This window comes from Stegodyphus dumicola, chromosome 1 (genome assembly GCF_044657685.1).
Source record: "Stegodyphus dumicola isolate Sdum_Otavi_A_Nest chromosome 1, ASM4465768v1".
In the NCBI taxonomy this organism is placed as follows: domain Eukaryota; kingdom Metazoa; phylum Arthropoda; class Arachnida; order Araneae; family Eresidae; genus Stegodyphus; species Stegodyphus dumicola.
Window position 1 is genome coordinate 292,367,269 of NC_140768.1, and position 19,064 is coordinate 292,386,332.

Here is a 19,064-nt window from a genome sequence, read left to right on the forward strand (position 1 = left end):
AGTCAACATTCGCTATCTATTATATCATTCAAGGCGACTTAATAGCAAGTTCTTAATCTGTGTAAAGTAAGTCCAATGTTACGGAAACACAGCAAACCGGAAATTTACAAATTTGAAATGCTAACTGTGTGACGTAAGAAATATTTAAGATTGGATAACGTAAGTGCTGGTTTGATAATTACTTTAGAAATAATCTGATATTTTAATTCTAAACGACAAGCCATATGAAGACTATTTTCCATAGGGAAGGAGAGCCTTTGTGGAAGCCTTTACACAGGAAAATGGCGCGTATTTATGTTTAGAGAAAGAGAAAACACACATGCAGGCGGCAGTTTCGCCGGGATTTAAACCAGGTCAAACGACTAGTCTTCAACAATCTTATTAATTTCGACACTGATGGGGAGATTAACAGATTAAAGTCCCTTAATTTTCAGCCTGAGTGTTTGGAGTATTGAATTGTGGAAAAAGACTCGAGAACTATATGCATAAGGAAGGGATGACTTCGTGTAGGCCTTTCTACAGGAAATAGTCTCATATATTCATTATACACGTGGAATAAGATGAAAACACCCATGCAGCAAACTCGTTCACCGGGATTCAAACTTCGGATCGAACTACCAGAGTTCAGCGACTGTACCGCTCAGCTACTGGTAAGCTTTTTCCTCTGAAAAAGCAAGAGAGAAAAAAAGCATGAACTACCCCATAAATGTAAAATCAGCATACAGTATGCTTTAGTGTTGCCCTGGCTATTCTTGACAACGCCTTATGGTGCGCATTTAATTAAAATTTTCTTTAGGGTATGCTCCTGTTTCCTAGCATACACAAGTCCACAAGTTCGATTTCGTAATACACACATCATACAATTTATTGTAAAAATGAGATGTTACGGTTTTTGTTGTATATTAATAGAACATGAGGGTAGACGCAGGCTTTTCAACAAAACCTAAGCTGTATATTTTCAGGAATAATTTTATTTCACCTTCAATGATTATTATTGAAATAATCACCACTTATTGGCATATACTTCTACAAAAATTTCTTCCATTTGTTAAACACGTGATGAAGGAACATTTACATGATGCCATTTAAGATCGCTTCTGTAAGTTTCATAATGCGTTCCTCATATGTGAGATTTCAGTACAAAAACTTGAAAAAAAAAACAGTCTTTTGTGGCAAGATCTCAGACATATACTGGATTAAAAATGTTGCTGCTGTCATTACCGATCTCACTTGTCTGACAAAGGTCAGCACAAATCCGCGACATTCATTGTGGCAAGAAGTCAAACGCGCCTGTCGTTGGTAAGCCATCTCGACGGATATTTAGAGTGCTCCATTGCCGCACAGTTACTATACATTTACAAACATCCGTGCCTTTTTCGGGACTCGAACACAGGCCCTTCCGTATGGCAGTCAGCGTCGCTAACCCGGTTGGACAGCTGGATGAAAAATACATCTAGTATTATTTTTTGCCAGCAATGTGCCAATCTTTACCACATGAGGCTGTGCCTTTTCTTGATGATGACATGAAAAAGTGGCATTCTTAACATTCTCATCGGATGTTATCTAGCAGTTTTATCAAAACTGACGGATAACTGTAAATTTTAATTTATTATTTTGAGGAATCTGATATAAATAACTGTACTTCTTACATTATCATGCCCACTAATTGTTGATATCTGTGAACACCGGTAGTTCGACCGAGTTTCAAATAGCGACAAACAGTTTAGTCATTTATTTGCTCTGGAATGTAAAGCAAGTTCTATATATTTCACATCAGATAATTCTTTACGCTGTCATCTCTTTCCTTACGCATAATAACCCCAGTATATTTTTTTAATAATCCAACAAATCTAAATCCAAAATTTAATCTTTCCTTCTTACTTAACAGTCTGAGACATCAATTATAGACTGAGAAGAGCATATTCACCGCATTGTTTTTTGGACTATTCCATACGTTTCTGTTGCTGTTTTATTTAGACGTTGCATAAAGTTTTGGTTACTTATGGTTTGTTATAAGTGGCATTTATTTCAGCTAAAGGCACGATGAAAATTACTTATACTTTCATTGCGCCATTTATGTAGAAACTGTTATAATAACGTTCTCTCATCTAATGCCATAACTCGTAAATATGGAGAAGTTTATCGCTCCCATATAGCGCAATAATGCGGTAAACTTGGTTAGTTAAAGTTACTGCGACATATTTTCAGCAAACATATTAGTGTCATTTTTTTAACAGCTGTCGTATGTAGCATTTTATATTATCCACGGTTTCGTTTATGTGAATTGAGCTTCAGAAAGCAGTATACGAAAATAATTATACCACATAATTAAAGGGATATGTTAATATTTATCTTCTTAATGGCTTTGGTAGCTTGGGGAATCTGTATATCAGACATGCATGAAATAGCGAAGTTTGGTTGAAAAATAAAAACAGAAATAAGTTTTGTAAAGAAAATTAGGTTTCATAGGAATAAAACACGTACAAAATCAACTGTACCCTAACCGGGATCCAAACCACAAATCTCACAGTCGATAGCTGGATGTACTAGCCACGTACACATCGACAGTATGCATAGGAAAAGCGCGATAATTTCTTACATTCTTTTTCATTTGAAAAGGCGAATGGAAGGCGGAATAAGACTCATTCCAGCAAATCTAGATTGTGATCCTATCGTTAACCGCACTTTAGTTGAGATGCCGAAGTAAGGAATGTTAATTTGTTTTCGAGCCAGATAAGGTAGATAGCAACTGTGCCGTCACTGAAATTCAAACTGATCTTCCATCTTCTAGTAGGAAGTGTTAACCGCTTAAACCAAAATAGTAAGCAAACGGGTACTGTTAGTTACGCGTACCTGTACAGTAGTGTGACGGAGCAATACCTGTATGAGTATATGCTCCGTCTATTTTTCTCTGTCCCTGTTTATGCGTACCGTCACAATACTGAGGACACAACGCGGCCTGTTCCTCATCCTAGAATCCTCCTTGGAAGGCGGGAGGCAGGAAATCAGGCAACACGCTACCTTGGAGAGCATTTTTTTGTATCATTTATTGCCGCCAGTCCCACACTTACCAATAACAGATCTTCTGGTTTCTCCCTACCCGGGCTCCACTCGACTAGGATTGGTATTGCAGAGACATAAGATCCCTAATTTATATCCTACGTAGTATGGTAAACTGCTAGTTTACAAAATGCTACGATTTGACGGAGTATAATATCTTTAATTTATATTTCAAATTATAACTGCATTATGTATGGAGCTGGGTAATTTAAAGCAATAAACGCACATCTTAAAATTTAAATATTGATTTATTCTTTAATAGCATATTTAATTGACATAACATTGTATAAATTAAAATTTTAATATTTCCAAATGATGATTACGAAGATTTTCAGAGTTACTGTAATTCACTAAAGGTGTTTTAACACCCTATAATATACATATTTGTTTTGTTTTATCGTTTTTTAGTCTTATGTTGCTAGATTCTAGGACACTCACCATGGTTTAATCATTTATTATTCATAATTTTGACAAAAATGATAAAAAAATAAAATTTCAAAACATGTGTGTAGTACATTCTACATCATGAAAATATAAACGTTTTGAAGGGTGAAGGTGCTTGAAACGAGAAGTAAAAAAAATCAGTCACGCTTTTACCCATAGTCAAAATCCAAATTTTCGTATTGGTGGATTCGATACGCTGAACAATAATGGAAGGATGAATTTAATTCTTTGCCTCCCTCGAAATACAAAGACTTCGGGATATAGTCTTTATATCCTTCCAAAAATGGTGCGCAGACAGTATAGTGGATAGAACAGCCGACTGCAATACCGAAGGATAGGGTTTCGAATCCCGGAGAATGCATGGCTGTAATTGCCCGTCCCCTCATAGGAAGTAACGGTGGCCCATCTATTAGGTGCTTCTACAATTAAGTGACCGCCACTTACGACCTTAGTATAGTTCGACCGTCTCAAACGCAACCGTGGCTGGCATTCTGCTAAAACACATAGACTCGTCCAAAAGAGGCGTTATTACTTGCTGCGACGTGAAAGGTCATGTGAAAGTCTTCTCTTCTCCGGAAAGAGATATGCTGGAGGGAAAGAAAGTTCCCATCCTTACACCCTATTTTGAGAATAATTCGGTCTGAATGGCACATGTTTGTTCTCATGGTCGCGGATGAGACTGTCGAACTATTGTGGCCAAGCCTAAATCGGTTAAGCCACTGCCAATGGGGAAAAATGTGCTTCGAAATAAAAATCTTAATTTGCAGGGCATTCGACCAATCCAGTCTCGGTTGTTATTAACAGTTTATCGTGTTTAATTCGGGCACTAAAGCAGAGAACAGGAATTCATGGCAGAGTGCCTCAGAAAAAGAATCGGTTACCTTCCCTGTGGTCGAACTAAATAATTTCGAATTATTAGAACATAACACATGGCAAAAATTGCCTTTAATTTTTAAAACGATCAGAGAATAGTCATAATCTCCTCCGTTATACGTATGTAACTACTCCTGCTCTGTTTCAGTGCAAACGGTACTTCTTTACGAATTCCAGAAATCGTATTTCGTTTGGCTTCAAAAATAGCTGACGCAGCTGAATATATTTAAACGTCTCAATTTACTTTAATGTTTTCAACATTTAAACTAATGCATTTGAATAAGTCTTCTTTATTTTAAGAGGTCACATAGAATATATTATGCAATTACAATTAAATAAAATTGATAGCTATGTATGTAGAAGACATACATGAGCAAAATGTGGACGAGAGAATGAAGCGAATCGGTAAATTAAGCTAACGATTTTGTTTCAAGAGACATTTTCTTGCTCCCTTCTTTTTGTACTAAATCTGTTACACCGGGATCCTGTTAAACGGAGAGTTTATACAAAAATATAAGAAGAAAAGGAAATCTGAATTTGGTTCCTGATTCCTGGAGTAAATTATGTCATGCATTGCATGTTACAGGCAAGGGGACATGCCAAAGAACTAAACTAATAATAAGTAAGTAATATTAAGGAACTCATAATAAGTAAAGTGGATAGGCGTAACCATATGTAACTTGCAGTACTATAATTCTGAAGGTTAAATAGAACTTTGTTTTGTCCGTTTCAAGAAAGAAAATGGCGAAAATAAAAAGCATCTATCAGGAAAACAGAAAGAAACTTCAGAATGCTTTTATAGGTAAATGATAGTAAGAAAAGAAACTTGGAAAAAATTCCAGAGAAATCTAACATTATTGATAAAATTTTAATATTTAATATGCAAATAAATAGAAGGCTGTGTACATATTCCACGAAATGTGTGAACATTCTCTTTAAACACTATGCCGTATACAAATGCATGTAAGGACAATAAAATATTCCTCGGAGGATTTAATTTTAAAATTAAACTTAGTATTTGAGTGCATAATAGATTTAACAAGATCTTCTTACAGAAAACGATCCCTTTCGAAGCAATTCACGTAAAATGCAAAAACAGAATTAATAATTAAGGATCTGGTGATAACTAAAAGGATGGCTGGTCCTCTCATTACGGAGAAAGAAATTAACACATGATTAGGCAAATTTAATCGGTTCTTTTTGCGGTGAGTGCTGAATAGGGATTGGAACTTGCGATCCGTGGAATGATTAGGACTCACCTTGAAGCGACCCGCTTCCAAAGGGTGGTCAAATGCCGTCAGTGGAGAGAGGTTGGGTGGATCGATCGTCTTGAATAGTAATGCCCTATTGTTTCGTAATGGAGAAAGGGGGAGATCCAGCCATTAATGGACAAGGGGATGAAAGGAAGGAGGTATTTAGAACTGTATGGCCTTTCTGCACAAAGCCAAGAAATTTTAAGGTGCTATGCCTTTCTTTTTAAATTGTATGTTTCCTATTCAGAATAAACTAACAGACTAAATTTTTTTACTTGACGACAAAAGAAAATCATTATGTAAATGAGATTTCGATTATTATGTTCCGATTCCCAAAAATATTTAGTGATGATACACACAGTTAAACACCCGTGTTTTCGAATTCAAATTATTATAATTATTACTATATTAAAACGTACTTATTTTGTGATAATCATAGTTAAAATCTATTAATAATTAGTAATTTTCCTATGCTTCTTGGCTGGTGTATCGTACGTGCTCAGATTGGAGCTTTATGTAAATGAATGACAAGCGTCGTAGTTTAAAAATAAGATACAATCTCAATCGCGAATCTATTGGAGCTTATTCCGTCATTTTGCTGCCTTGTCTGTGAAGATTGCTGTCAGAATTGTAAAATCTCTATCGAGTGGGTTTAGCTGAACTCGGTGAGTTAATTTTCGTAGCATCCCAAGTGTGCTATAGACTTGAGCTAGAATTTTAATGTAATCATGGTATTCACTAGGATGATTACATTAACATTACACATTCCATTATCTAATGTAATTATTACATTATGTACATGATGGTTACATTATGTAACGTAAGATATTTAAGTGGAAAGAGTATGTTAAAATTCTTCCACGTATGGACATTTTAATGGAGTTACTTTCAAAACGAAATGCATTATTCATTTCGTATTAAATATAAAAAGAAGATTTTTGTATAGAGCCTTTTTAAATGTCCTTAAATTCATATCCAAATTTTAAAATATTGGATAATTTTGAAAGCTGCACTGGTAAAACTGCATTATCCTAAAAATATTTGTATATTTCATATAGTGTTTACGGAAATCAAAGCTTTCGCTACGATACCTCAGTGCTGGGAGGCTTATGAACATACGTTTTCAAAAAGATGGCGTGTATATTGTAATGGGGCACCGTTTAGAGATTTGTGAAAATTGAAACTAGTCTGGTCACAGTTAAAACCAAAATCGAAGGAAAATTTGTTCTAATGTTTTGCCAAAGTAAAAATTATGTGGAGCTGGCTACCGTTTGAAGACGCTATAGTAGAGTCACATTCTTGAGCGGAATCAGTCTTTAATTTAAAATCGAATCAAGTAATGGTTTAAATGGAAAATAATATTAGCCAACGGTCAGAAACTGAGTTATGCTCGTATTCATTTTCATGAAGTTTGGATTGCATAGAACTTCTAGTCCTGTAATAGGAAGAAGGTGTGATGTACAAACGTCGGAAAATTTTACAGACTTTAAGTTTCAGAACAGCCTAATGTCAGTGAGGATTCCTTACTTTGATAAGAATGAAAAAAAACTGCGCTTAATCGCAAATGGATGAAATCAAATGCTCTTAAAATATTACATTTTTCATGTTATCAAACATCTACTTGTTTAAAGAAAATATACCTGACATAAAAATAATCTACATAAAATGCTTAGTTCAGCCTCATCAGAACTTTGGCTTTTCGTCACTGGGGCAGCAAAAAATAACGGAAAGTATTTGTAATAGAAATCCACGAATCCTGCTAAGTATGCCGAATATTTAAGCTATTTTTGAAATTGTAATATTACACTGTTTGAAGTTGTAATATACTAATAAAACTATTAAGGATATTTTAAAAATACTGGGTGGTAACATGATTAACAAAATATCTACCATTTGTATACCGTTTCTATACAGCAGTTTCATTGTTACTGAAATTAACTCAACTCAGTGGCGTAACAGCCCTAATGGGCCAAAGCTTGCAGTGCCCGTAATCTGCTTTCTTGACCGTGGGCCCCGAGCAGCATAAGCATATGGCCTGAACAAGTGATCAGCGTGTCGCAGGACTCCCAGTGTTACTGAAATTATGAAGAGTGTATTAATTATATTTCTCAACTAATTTCCTAAAAGTAAAGGAAATCAAACGTTGTATACGGAATCATCACCAATAGGTGTCGTCGCTTTCTCCAGGGTGCTGTAAGCAGATGATAGCTGAAATGACATATGAACCCATCCTCCAACGCGATGCGCGTGTTTTTACTGCTACCTGTGATGGTAGTAGTGGAAAGTATGAGAATATGTGCCGCTTTTATCCTGTACAAGTCCATGTGACTATGATGTATTTTCCAAAATGAAGGAACCATTGTGAAGGACCCATTCCAATAGTAGAAAAAATGTCACGGGTGTCCTGAGGCGGTCACTGTCGGGCTTCAGCTGAAGTAGACGTGCTGATCATGTTGAGAGATTGTAAGTGTAATGGTAATAAAATCTTTTCAGAACTTTTCAAAGCAATCGATGCTTCGCCACTACTTTTTATTCAATCTCGGTGTACTTACCTTTAACACTGAGTAAACTTCCCAGACTACTGTACTCAGATGCATTCTAGGATAGTACATCACATATTCTAGGAAGTATGATAATCTTCCGAGATTACCATAATTCCTAGAATTCTAGTTCCATTTCTAACCTAGAATTCAATAACCTGAAGTAATGACAACAATTGTAAAAATCAATTCAGATATTTATTATTAATTCGTCTTGAAGCTACGGAGCTGAAATATTAACAGAAACTCAACAGACACTTCTTGAGGTACAGTAACATTATTTCAGTTATTTATGGAATGGATATATTAAATTAGAGACTAAGAATCTAACTCTCATGCTATCGCATTCTCTAACGTAACTGCGAGCATAAGTCAATAGCTAGAACTCACAAACAGCGCTCTAACACAGTCAGCGCTCTAACACGGAGAAGGATCTGAGAACTACAAAGCTCTAACTGAAGTTGCTAAGTTCTTATTTTAAGATTATATTATCATTATTTAAACCCACTTTATCTGGATTTCTGCTAGAGTTGGTATAAAGCAGGGGTGCAGAAAAGATCCAACTTATATGAGATAAAATTTTGATTAACAATAAACTTTGCAAAATGAGCTAATAAAGCAGTAGGAAATTCCCAAATTTCAGAAAAATCAGTAGGGAAAAAAAAAAAAAAAAAAAAAAAAAAAAAACCCACCATAATAAAGACTTTTCCGTTATTTCACGACAGCTCAACCCAAATATTACGCAATGTGTGATACTTTGTGAGCAATAAGTTCCCAGTGTATGTCAATCCATCAAAGAAAATAAAGAGAGCTCATTATGTTTCTCTGAAAAACAAAAACTACAATCCTAGTTAAAATATTGACCATAGTTTGAAAAATTACTCATTGCGCAGCCACGTGTAGTAAATTTCGATGGTAATTCACACTTCTCTTTTTCGCTTCTGGTCCCGCTAATGACCGAAGCAATTAAACACAAGAAAGCAATAAAAACCTACATTCAGAAATAAGCCGTATTATTTATCAGAGCTGTGCAAATACTGATTTTTTTCCCGCTAAACACTCGTCGTTCGGTTGTGTACTCGTATTTGCAGACGGAACGGCTGCCGCAAGTAATTAAATTCGATGCGTCGAAGTACGTTTCCACATTCGATTCTGCATATTTTTATACGTTTCAGAAAGAGATATTTGCAGTCTGTTGAGAATTAAAGTCATTTTTATAGAAAATGTGTTTTATGTGATCGTGATTTATTGGCGTCATAATGGGAAAAGAAAGAATTTATTCTTGAATGTTTACTTCTGTTCGCACACCATGTATCGTATGTTTGAGAAAAGGCGATGCAAATCTTATTTACTTAAATGTTTAACTTAGACTTGCATTTCTTTACTACAAGGTTTCATGATATAAACAGTAAAAATTTCTAAAAGTCTGTACAGTATAAAGGGGAGGTTATGTATATTAAAAAGTTAACTTTTCAATGGATGCATCTTGAATCCGAATTTCGTATGTTTTTTACGTTGGGTTCTTCTGAAAGTAATTTTGTTTTTCCCAACAGAGGGCTTACACTTAAACCACGCAATCATTATATATTTTGACAGCTGATATAGCAAGGCTTGCCTGTCAAAAAGTTCGATTGATTCTGCAAAATTGTTTCTTGTTAATGCTCTTTCTAATATTGAAAAATAAAAGCTACATTTTCGGCATATTTTTTCTTTTTGCTACTGAAAAGATTAAAAATGTTATTCAAGCAAGAAAAAATTATCCGATGTGTATGGAGAAGATGTATTGACAGAATTCCAGTGCTCAAACTGGTTTTCAAAATTTCGACTCGGCAATTTTTACCTTGAAGATACACCATGTTCTTTAAGGCCACTTAAGTCTGATGAAGACACAATAAAGGCACTAACTGATGCAAACCGTCGAATGACAACTCATCAAATCATCATCGATATCATGATTATATGAAACGCCTAGGTTTAATCTCAAAGCTTGACATATGGGTTCATCAAGTTCTTACGGTAAAAATTTCGTGGAGTAAAAAAGATGAATTGGTTCAAAACACTGCGAAATTCTATATTCATCAAAAAAAAGATGATGATATCCATTTTGTGGGATTTTAAAGGAATCTTTTTTTTTTTTGAGCTTCTATCGGACAACATAAAGTTTCATTCGGAACTGTACTGCCATCAGCTGGACAAAATGAATGATTCACGTAAACAGAAAAGGCCAGAATCGATGAATAGGAAAGGTGTATTGTTCCACCAAGATAATGCGAGACCTCAGCTAACTCGCCAACAGGTTGCACAGCATGGCTGGAATATATTGCCACACCCACAATATTCCTCAGTTGATGATTATTATTTGATCCTGTCTCTACAAAATTGCTTAGACTGTAAAAGCTTTACTTCAGATGAAAAGGCCAAAAATCACCTTTTTTGGCAGCAAAAAAAAAAAAGAAAAAAAAAAAATATGAGCGTGGAATCATTTTACTGTCAAAAAGCTGGCGAAAGGTATTGGACCAGAATGGACAATATATAATTCATTAGATATTTATTCACTATAAGAAAATTTTCATTCATTTTTATAAAACAACGAAATTACTTTCCAAGCAACCAAATAAATCTAATGCAAAAGAACCAAAGTAACCCCTTACTTAATATTAAAACTAGCTGTAGTAAAATTTAAATCTTATATTATTGAAAAAGGCATTTAAAAACGTTTTTTTTTTTTTAAATTACACTTATTTAAATAAAGCAGTAAGTATGAAATTTAGTAAACAAAAACAGAATTAAAACTTTAAAATCTTGAAGCTGGTTTTCTTAATATAACTTGATATCTGATATTTGAGTTCTAAGATTCCTAAGTGTATAGCTAAAGTTCCTATAGCTAAAGTTGAGGAAACTTCAGAACTGGTAAACGAATAATCGCTTGAGTTCGTGAGACAGAAGATAAAACTTGGGAAGGGTTAAAAACCCTTTATTATTTTAAATTAATTTCACAGAACTCCTTCTTGGAGTTTTACAATAAAGCCTCCACTCGAGCTTGAATTAATCTTAACTAAAAAGATATAGCAGAAGCTATCAAGATTCTAACAGAGTTGGCCCCTTAACGCTAAATAATGGCGAAGCTATCAAGGGCCTACGGTCGAGCGTAATAGTAGCTTAAGAGAGAGTAACCTCAAAAGGCGAACGCGCGCCAGTCAGAATCACTGGTTCTCTCTCTCTCTAACGAAATCAGTAGGACTTCACAGTTAAATACTTCTCCTCATTTGCATTCAAACGCGATTCTAAAAATACGTTCTGGCCGGAAGTTGTAAGCTAGAAATTAAGAAGAGTTAGCACAGTATCTTTAACTCAAAATTTAACTGTTAGATAAATTAACACAATACTTACAGAATATAAATTCAGATTTTGTACAGTTTATCCAAACCGTTTTAACAAATGAATGGGAGAAGATTTCTTCAAGAATTAACTCAGATAAACTCTAAATATGGAATTATATTTAGAGAATCTCTCGAAAGAATTAGAAATTTGATACATAAAACTGATTTAACGTGAAACTGATGCTGGCGTAAAACTGATAACGTAAAACTGATTCTGGCGACACAAAGTCTAATGAAATTGTGACACAATTCTTTTCTCTACTAGCGATTGTACAAGCGTTGCTTCTAGTGCTTCTACTGGCCATGACTCAAATTCTTTTCAAATTATTGAGTTCAAGCGTTTAACATGTTTTAACTTAAAATTCAACCTTCCGAAACACACAGGAAAGAAATGGTGACTATAGTGTAAATTGTATAAGATACATGTTTCGAATGGAAGAATGGTTAGCACATGGAAGATGCATGTTTCGAAACTCGGCCAGAACACAGCTGATTTTTGACATTACAACCTTACTGATTCCACATCTAATAGTTAATGACGACCGAAAGGGGAATGTCGCTTTTTACGTAGGGGAGAATGTAAAGAATTATTGCCTTTCCCCAAGCATGTTCGCGTAGTGTAAGGGCTTTGCATGTCCAGCTGGCAAGTGTAAGATCCATGATTCGAATTCGCAACAGGTTTTTTATTACTTCCCCCTAAAATCTTTATAATTATTACTTAATATTTTCCATACGTGTAAAATACTTATTTCAAACGTATAAAATCTTTGAACGTAGATTTCTCGGTAAAATGAGGTGAATCTATAGCACTGCCGTACGTAATGCAGACACAAGAGAATTAACATCAGGAAGGCTTCTTCTTAAAGTACAAAAGTATCGGCATTAATTAGTGTCGATAGCCAATTCTCCGAGATTTGAACTCCGGACCGAACTACCAGTATTCAGAGACTTTACCGCTCGGCCGCTGGTGAACCCTTTACTTCAGTAGAAGCTCTTTTAGCGACTCAAACCATCTCGACTATCGTCTACTTCAGCTGCAAGTAAATGAACGACATGAACAATAAACAGAAAAAAAAAAGAATACTTAATTTTTTTGAGGGACTAAACTAGCAGCTAATCATGAAAATGTTAAAATGAATTTGCCAGTATTCAGCTATTAAAACTTGTTTTTGTATAAAAGCATTTTGTTAAGCAAAAAGGCCAAAAATTTAATTTGCTGTGGCATTTATTATATTTATATAATAATAGTTTATTACTCTTAGACATTTATTACTTTTGCCTGTAATTATTATTAGTAAATTTTCGAAAATTTGACACTGTTTTATCTATTTACGGGACATTATAAAATATGAACTGTGAAATTAAACTTCGTGCTCAGTCTACGGATAAACTCGGCAAATATTCAGTATGCCATTAAATCCGTAAAACCTTCCAGTCTATATAAATACTGTGACAGGAAGGAGATGTTGAGGTAAATCACGGAATAAAATCCAAGTCAATCAACGTTATTTTCTTACTCTCAGTTATAATGCTTCTCATCTTTCCATAGTGTTTACTATCAGGTTTAGACTAGAGAATCAAACATTCTGGTGGTCAACAATCCGGCCAAATGCCATCAACTACAAAACCTGCCAACCCTGTCACATTCTGCAAAGATTAACACGGATTACATTTCACAAATACCGCCAAGCGAATTAATTACCAGTGACTCGAACGGGCACAAGCATTGGAGTTCAGAAAGTCTCTTCTAGAGAACTTACCTTGAGAGCAATCCGATCCGGTCCATCGCTCGTCGCAAATGCATTTCTGGAGTTCCAGATCAAATTGCCCGTGTCCTGAACAGTCCGGCAAACATCGCAGAGCATCCGTGTCCGGGTCACTGCAGTCGTTCCCTTTCCAACCTTTACGACAGATGCATAAACCTGATACGCAGACGCCGTGGTCTGAGCAGTCGGGATCCAGACAGTCCACTGGTAAGGAAAAGAAAGTGGTTTTGAACGAAATAGTTGCGAAAAATAAAAGTCATGGCAAATGTAATGGAAGTATGAGAAGCATTCAACACAGAATAAATTGTTGTTAAATTGAACTAATTGAATAATTATTCTTAATAAATTGCGCATATATACATGTTTACATTTTTTGACATATGTAATTAGAAGAATTATAATTCTAAACATAAAACACTAACCCAAATGAAAGAATGTCCTAGAATGGATTATCCGTCGAAGTCCAAATTTTTCATACTAAGCATGAATTAATCACAACATGCCCTTATTTCAACCCCTCTGACCTTTGCGCATGTAACAGTATTGTTGCGTGCGTAAGGGTTCGTAATGAATTGAATGCAGAAGTCCGATGATAGGTTAATACATTTTATTCTGATCAAAAGAAATACGTCAGAACTCTGGAATTTTCTTCAGAGATTTTGGTACAAGTGTTCAGAATATCTCGTAATATAATCAGTAGTTATACTTCAAACTACTAAAAACGTTAATACAAAGCAATGCAAAGCGCATCTAAAGAGAAAGCTAACTCTGATATCCCAGTTTACGCGTAACTAAACAATTCACAACAACAGTACCTAAAGCAACGAAACTTTTAACTAAAACGCTCTCTCTCGGACCTTTTATAGATTTCAATAATTCCAATAATTCAATAAAATTCAAGTCAATCAACGTTATTCCAATAATTCAATAAAATCCAAGTCAATCAACATTATGTTTCTTACTCTCAACGGATCGCGCAATATTTCTCGTACTTTCTACTTCCGGAAATTTCTGGAAAACAATATAAATACGTATATATATGTTAGCGGTTATAGCTAACATAGTGGTCAATTATATTTATTCAGTTTCAATACAAATTACCCAGATACCCATTTATTGAATGTTAAATGAACGTGCTCTTGTATTCTTACTTTTCCAGCATAGCTTTCTCTAAAACTGTCTCGCATTGCATCGCACTGGGAAATACAACAATTTTAACTATAATTCTATTAAAATTATCTATCTAAATACTAAATTCGTAGCAATATGTTATAATAGTTGCTTGCTTCAAAGATACGCGCTCACAGATTAGCTCTGATCTCAAAATTAACCACATTCTTGCAATTTACTTTCTGATTAGAAGCAAACAGTTGGTGCGGAACATTTTTAGGTTCTTTATAACAAGTAGTCAGGTAGTTTTTAATCTTAGGGATAGGGGCAGAAGGATTTAAAAATTTTACCAGATTAAAGAAATGTTATGTATGTAGCAAATATGTTAAAATTATTATTATTATTACTACAGTCGCATCAAGTTTGTATAAGAATAAAGAACGCGGGGGGGGGCGTGGACACTATGCCTCTACCATACGGTTAATTAGTATAGCACTACGTCCACCATTATCTAGAGAACCCTTAGGACATCAAGTTTGTATATAAAACTGAACGGAATTTTTTGTTAGAATAAATTAGTGTCACTTTTGTATAATGAAACTCGGCAACGGCAAAAACAAACGAGCGCCAAACGATATATTGGCGAGAATGGGATCCTACTTAAGTTTTCAGATGCAGAAGTCTTAAAAAGATTTTGTGCTAACATTGCACTTGTGGTTCATGCGTTTTTTAGTATGTTATCTTCTTTTATGGAATATACTCCTCATAATATTGCCCAATAAGTAAGCCTGAAGATATTTAAAGCTTATAAATGAGAATCTTGTAAACACTTCGATTTAATTGTTTGTAAGGACTTGATTTGTAAGGTAACTTTGATTTGTATTCTATTTGTGTTCTTTCTGAGTTAAGCAAACTCTTAAATTGTTAAATAAAGATTTCATCGTTACTCTAATTTTGATTCTTTAGTAAAATTGTGCTAAATAGAGGATTTTGTACTCATACGCCTTACTGTATTAAATGCACGACATGTCATTTATAAATTTTACTTTCTAAAAAATTCAGTATATTCCGCAGACAAATTGGCAATAGAATAAAATATAGATTTTTACCAATAAGTGAACACTTGATAATATGACATGAATGTACGGTGATGTTAATAAAAATGCTTCTAAATTGTATACATTTTAAGTGATCACTAATTAAAATAAAATCTAATATTTATCAACTGGTTTCATTAGCATTTCAGCAGTCTGCTGCAGCATTTAAAAACACTGTGCATCCATGCTTATTTATACACTTACTTCGATGTTTTATAAATAAAATGCGTGAATTTTATAAAACGTGTTTATAAAATTTATCCACTCTTATAAGATTTATAATATTAACGCTTGTAAAATTAATATCTCTAACTATTTGTAACTCTTACAATATTAATAAATGTTTATAAATTTTACACAGCATAACAACAATATGTAAAAGTATAACTAAAAGAAAATTACAGGAAAGCTTTATTTAAATGCCTTAATTAGATTATGGGTGAAAATAATTTCAGTTCATTGTATGTCTAAAATTCTGCATGTATACTTTGTGAATATTTTGAAATTTCTCTATTAAATTTAGAAGTTATTTTAAAAATATAAAAGTATTTGTTTCAAATGAAAAATTAAATTCACAAAACATGTATGAATAGAGTTATCAATCAAACCATAATTCACATCCATCATACAAGAGACACAAGCATAACATGTTATGCACGTAACTGTTTGCTTAAATTAATAAACGGGTGGGGACTGAGAATTATCTGTGGATAGTTAAATTATTAGTAACAAGGAAAGAATGCACGCAAGGAACAACTTTCTTACAGAAAGCAGCGTTTGGAAGTAGACTATTTGAGTTAGAAATGTTATATGAATGCTACTGGAGAAGAAAACAATTTTCATACAGCCAAACTAGCTGCCCACTAAAATCAAATGAAACTGTCAGCTGTTAGCGCAATTATGTTATCTGGTTTTCCTTTTTAAATAACTGCACTTAATCTAGACAGTTTTCGAGTCATAAAATTTTGGCTTGGTTTATTTAATGACGGCAAAGCTCACTAGGGCTATCTGCCTAAGGGAAGGGATGCCTTCGTGGAGCTCTTTCTAAGGGAAACTGGCTCGTATACACGTTACACATGGGGAAAACCACGAAAACGCCCATGCAGCCAGCCCGTTTGCAGGATTCGAACCTCGGACCGAACTACTAGTGTTCAGTGACTTTACCACTCGGCCGCTGGTGAGCGTCATAAAATTTTATTTTAACTTTTCATTATGTTCTAGCCAATGACTGATCATTATCTAGTGACAGATTATTATTTTTTGGAACATATTGAGACTAACTGCAAATTATTGCTTTGCCAAAAATGGTATTTAAATTTCCACTTCAATTTTGTATTCACAGTTGTTTAATTAAATAATTTATATTCCTATGAAAAATTCTTATTGTGATGGAGCTAATCCTCCTGCTCTGAATGTAGTCAAATTCAGATCTCTGTGGTCATTGCGGTCAAGAAAGAAAGACTTTCGCGTATCCCCTTATAGTCACCTTATAGGTAATAGCACGAGTTTTCCAAGCTCCAACGCAATTTTGATGCACAATGTCCAAGAGAAAGATTACCAGCAACCTCTCGGAAAAGCGCTCAGTTTTACAATATTTTAAGCGCCTTCATGCCACAAAGGGACTCACTTACAAACATCCATGCTTTTACCGAAATTCGTATCCGGACCCAACGATATGACAACTGGCACCGCTAACCGCTATGTCGAGCACGGCGGTTATAAAAGAAAACATTTCTTAGCTCGCTTCTTCCCGACATTAAAAAGAAGTTATTCTTAAATTTGACATCGTTATGCATCCATGAAACAAGGTCGATCACAAAAATAATTTCATATGACACATTTTTTTATAAGGTATTTCTCCCGCCTTCCTAGCGTGGCTTCGTGGTGTAGTGGTTATGCACGCGGAGCCGGTATCTAGAGGTCCGAGGTTCGATTCCCCGCGAAGGCGCTTGCTCCTTTTTCATCTTGCCTGCTTCCAAAAAAATACCTAATATCTCTACAGTGGCGCCCGAACTAAAAGGGTTTTGGATGATGATTCTCCCCCCTCAGGATTTGGCGATTGGGTCCCTTAAAACACCAGTCGTCCTTTAAAAGGGTGAGTATATAAGGTATTCCTCCCGCCTTCCAAGCGTTCCTTCGTGGTGTAGTAGTCAGCCCACCGAGCCGGTATTTCAGAGGTCTATGCTTCGATTCCTGGCAAAGGCCATTGCTCATTTTTCATCTCTCTTGCTTCAAAAAAAAAAAAAAAAAAAAAAAATGCTTCTACACATTCAGAAGGAAACCTACTTAAATTTGATGATTTTTTGTTAAGTGTATGGTAAATGTATAAGGTGTACTGTGTTTAACAGTATCATATGCATTACATTGTAATATTACTATATCACACAGTTCTGCAAAGTACATCCTTAAATGCAATTATCTTTCATGAGAACATTTCTTAAACACTTGTTCATTAATTTCGGAGAACAAATATTACAACTATGATGGTAATGAATTTATTATATATTTAGCGAATTCATTTGCACTTGATTAACACTGAGGAATCTCGGTCTGTCTTTTCAAGCAAATCTTTCCGCGTAATAGAAAAGAGAGAAAAGTATATCTCACTGGCTTAGGATTCCAATTTTCGTTCACAGCTCCCTATGGCCTCGGGTATCTATCTAATTACGACCGGCGAGGCCTCGTTAAATCCCCGCCCAATTACACATGATCTCCGATAGGTCATCGAAACTTACCTGTTTCACAGTGCGTGCCCTTGTAGCCGGGAAAGCAGCGGCATACTCCCTCCAGGCATTCTCCATGACCGCTACAGTCTAATCGCTCACATTCGTACTCTCTAAGCTGACACTCCTTGCCCTTCCAGCCAGGACTACACACGCATTCGCCCCCAATATATTCACCTCTGTTACTGCATAGTACTGGACAAATGCCTACAGCAAAGAAAGTGACATAAGGTAACATTAACCAAGAAAAGAAATTCAATTTCATTTAAAATTGCAGTTCAAGATTATTTTTATTCACATCTATGAAACGAAGATTAAGCCTAAGAACTCTTTTTATGTAAGTTGATATCATAAAGCATGTTTTCTCTTTTACAGGAGTCCGATTCAATATAAAACTACTTGTGTTAGTGGTCGTATTATAAGGTATTTTTCCCACTTCCCTAGCGTGCCTTCGTGCTGTAACGGTAGCACGCTGGGTCGGTATTCCAGAGGTCCGTGGTTCGATTCCCGGCGAAGGCGGTTGCATATTTTTCATCTCTTCTGCTTCCGAAAAGTTCTAATGACTACAAGTGGCGCCCGAACTAAAAAGGGTTGTGGTGGATGATGATTTTCCGCACCCAGGATTTGGCGACAAGGTCCCCTAAAATCCTAGTCGCCCTTTAAAAAGGGGAGTATATAAGGTATTTCTCCCACTTCCCTAGCCTGCCTTCGTGGTGTAACGGTAGCAATATATGATTAAATTAAATCAATTTACGCAATTAAAAAATTTAACTAATGAGATTTTCGTAACGATGACTTCTTGCAAAATAGCTGTGTAA

General features: G+C 35.1%; 1 protein-coding gene across 1 annotated transcript in view; it reads right to left on the reverse strand.

The window, feature by feature from the left end:
- The window catches only part of LOC118193542 (teneurin-m-like), an 826,904-nt gene that overhangs the window by 154,119 nt on the left and 653,721 nt on the right, over window positions 1-19,064 (reverse strand). The window contains exons 11-12 of the mRNA XM_085808642.1: window positions 18,259-18,453; window positions 13,311-13,520 (exon numbers count right to left, since the gene is read on the reverse strand). Of these exons, the coding sequence (XP_085664768.1) occupies window positions 13,311-13,520; window positions 18,259-18,453 (405 nt within the window). The remainder of the gene's footprint in view (window positions 1-13,310; window positions 13,521-18,258; window positions 18,454-19,064) is intronic.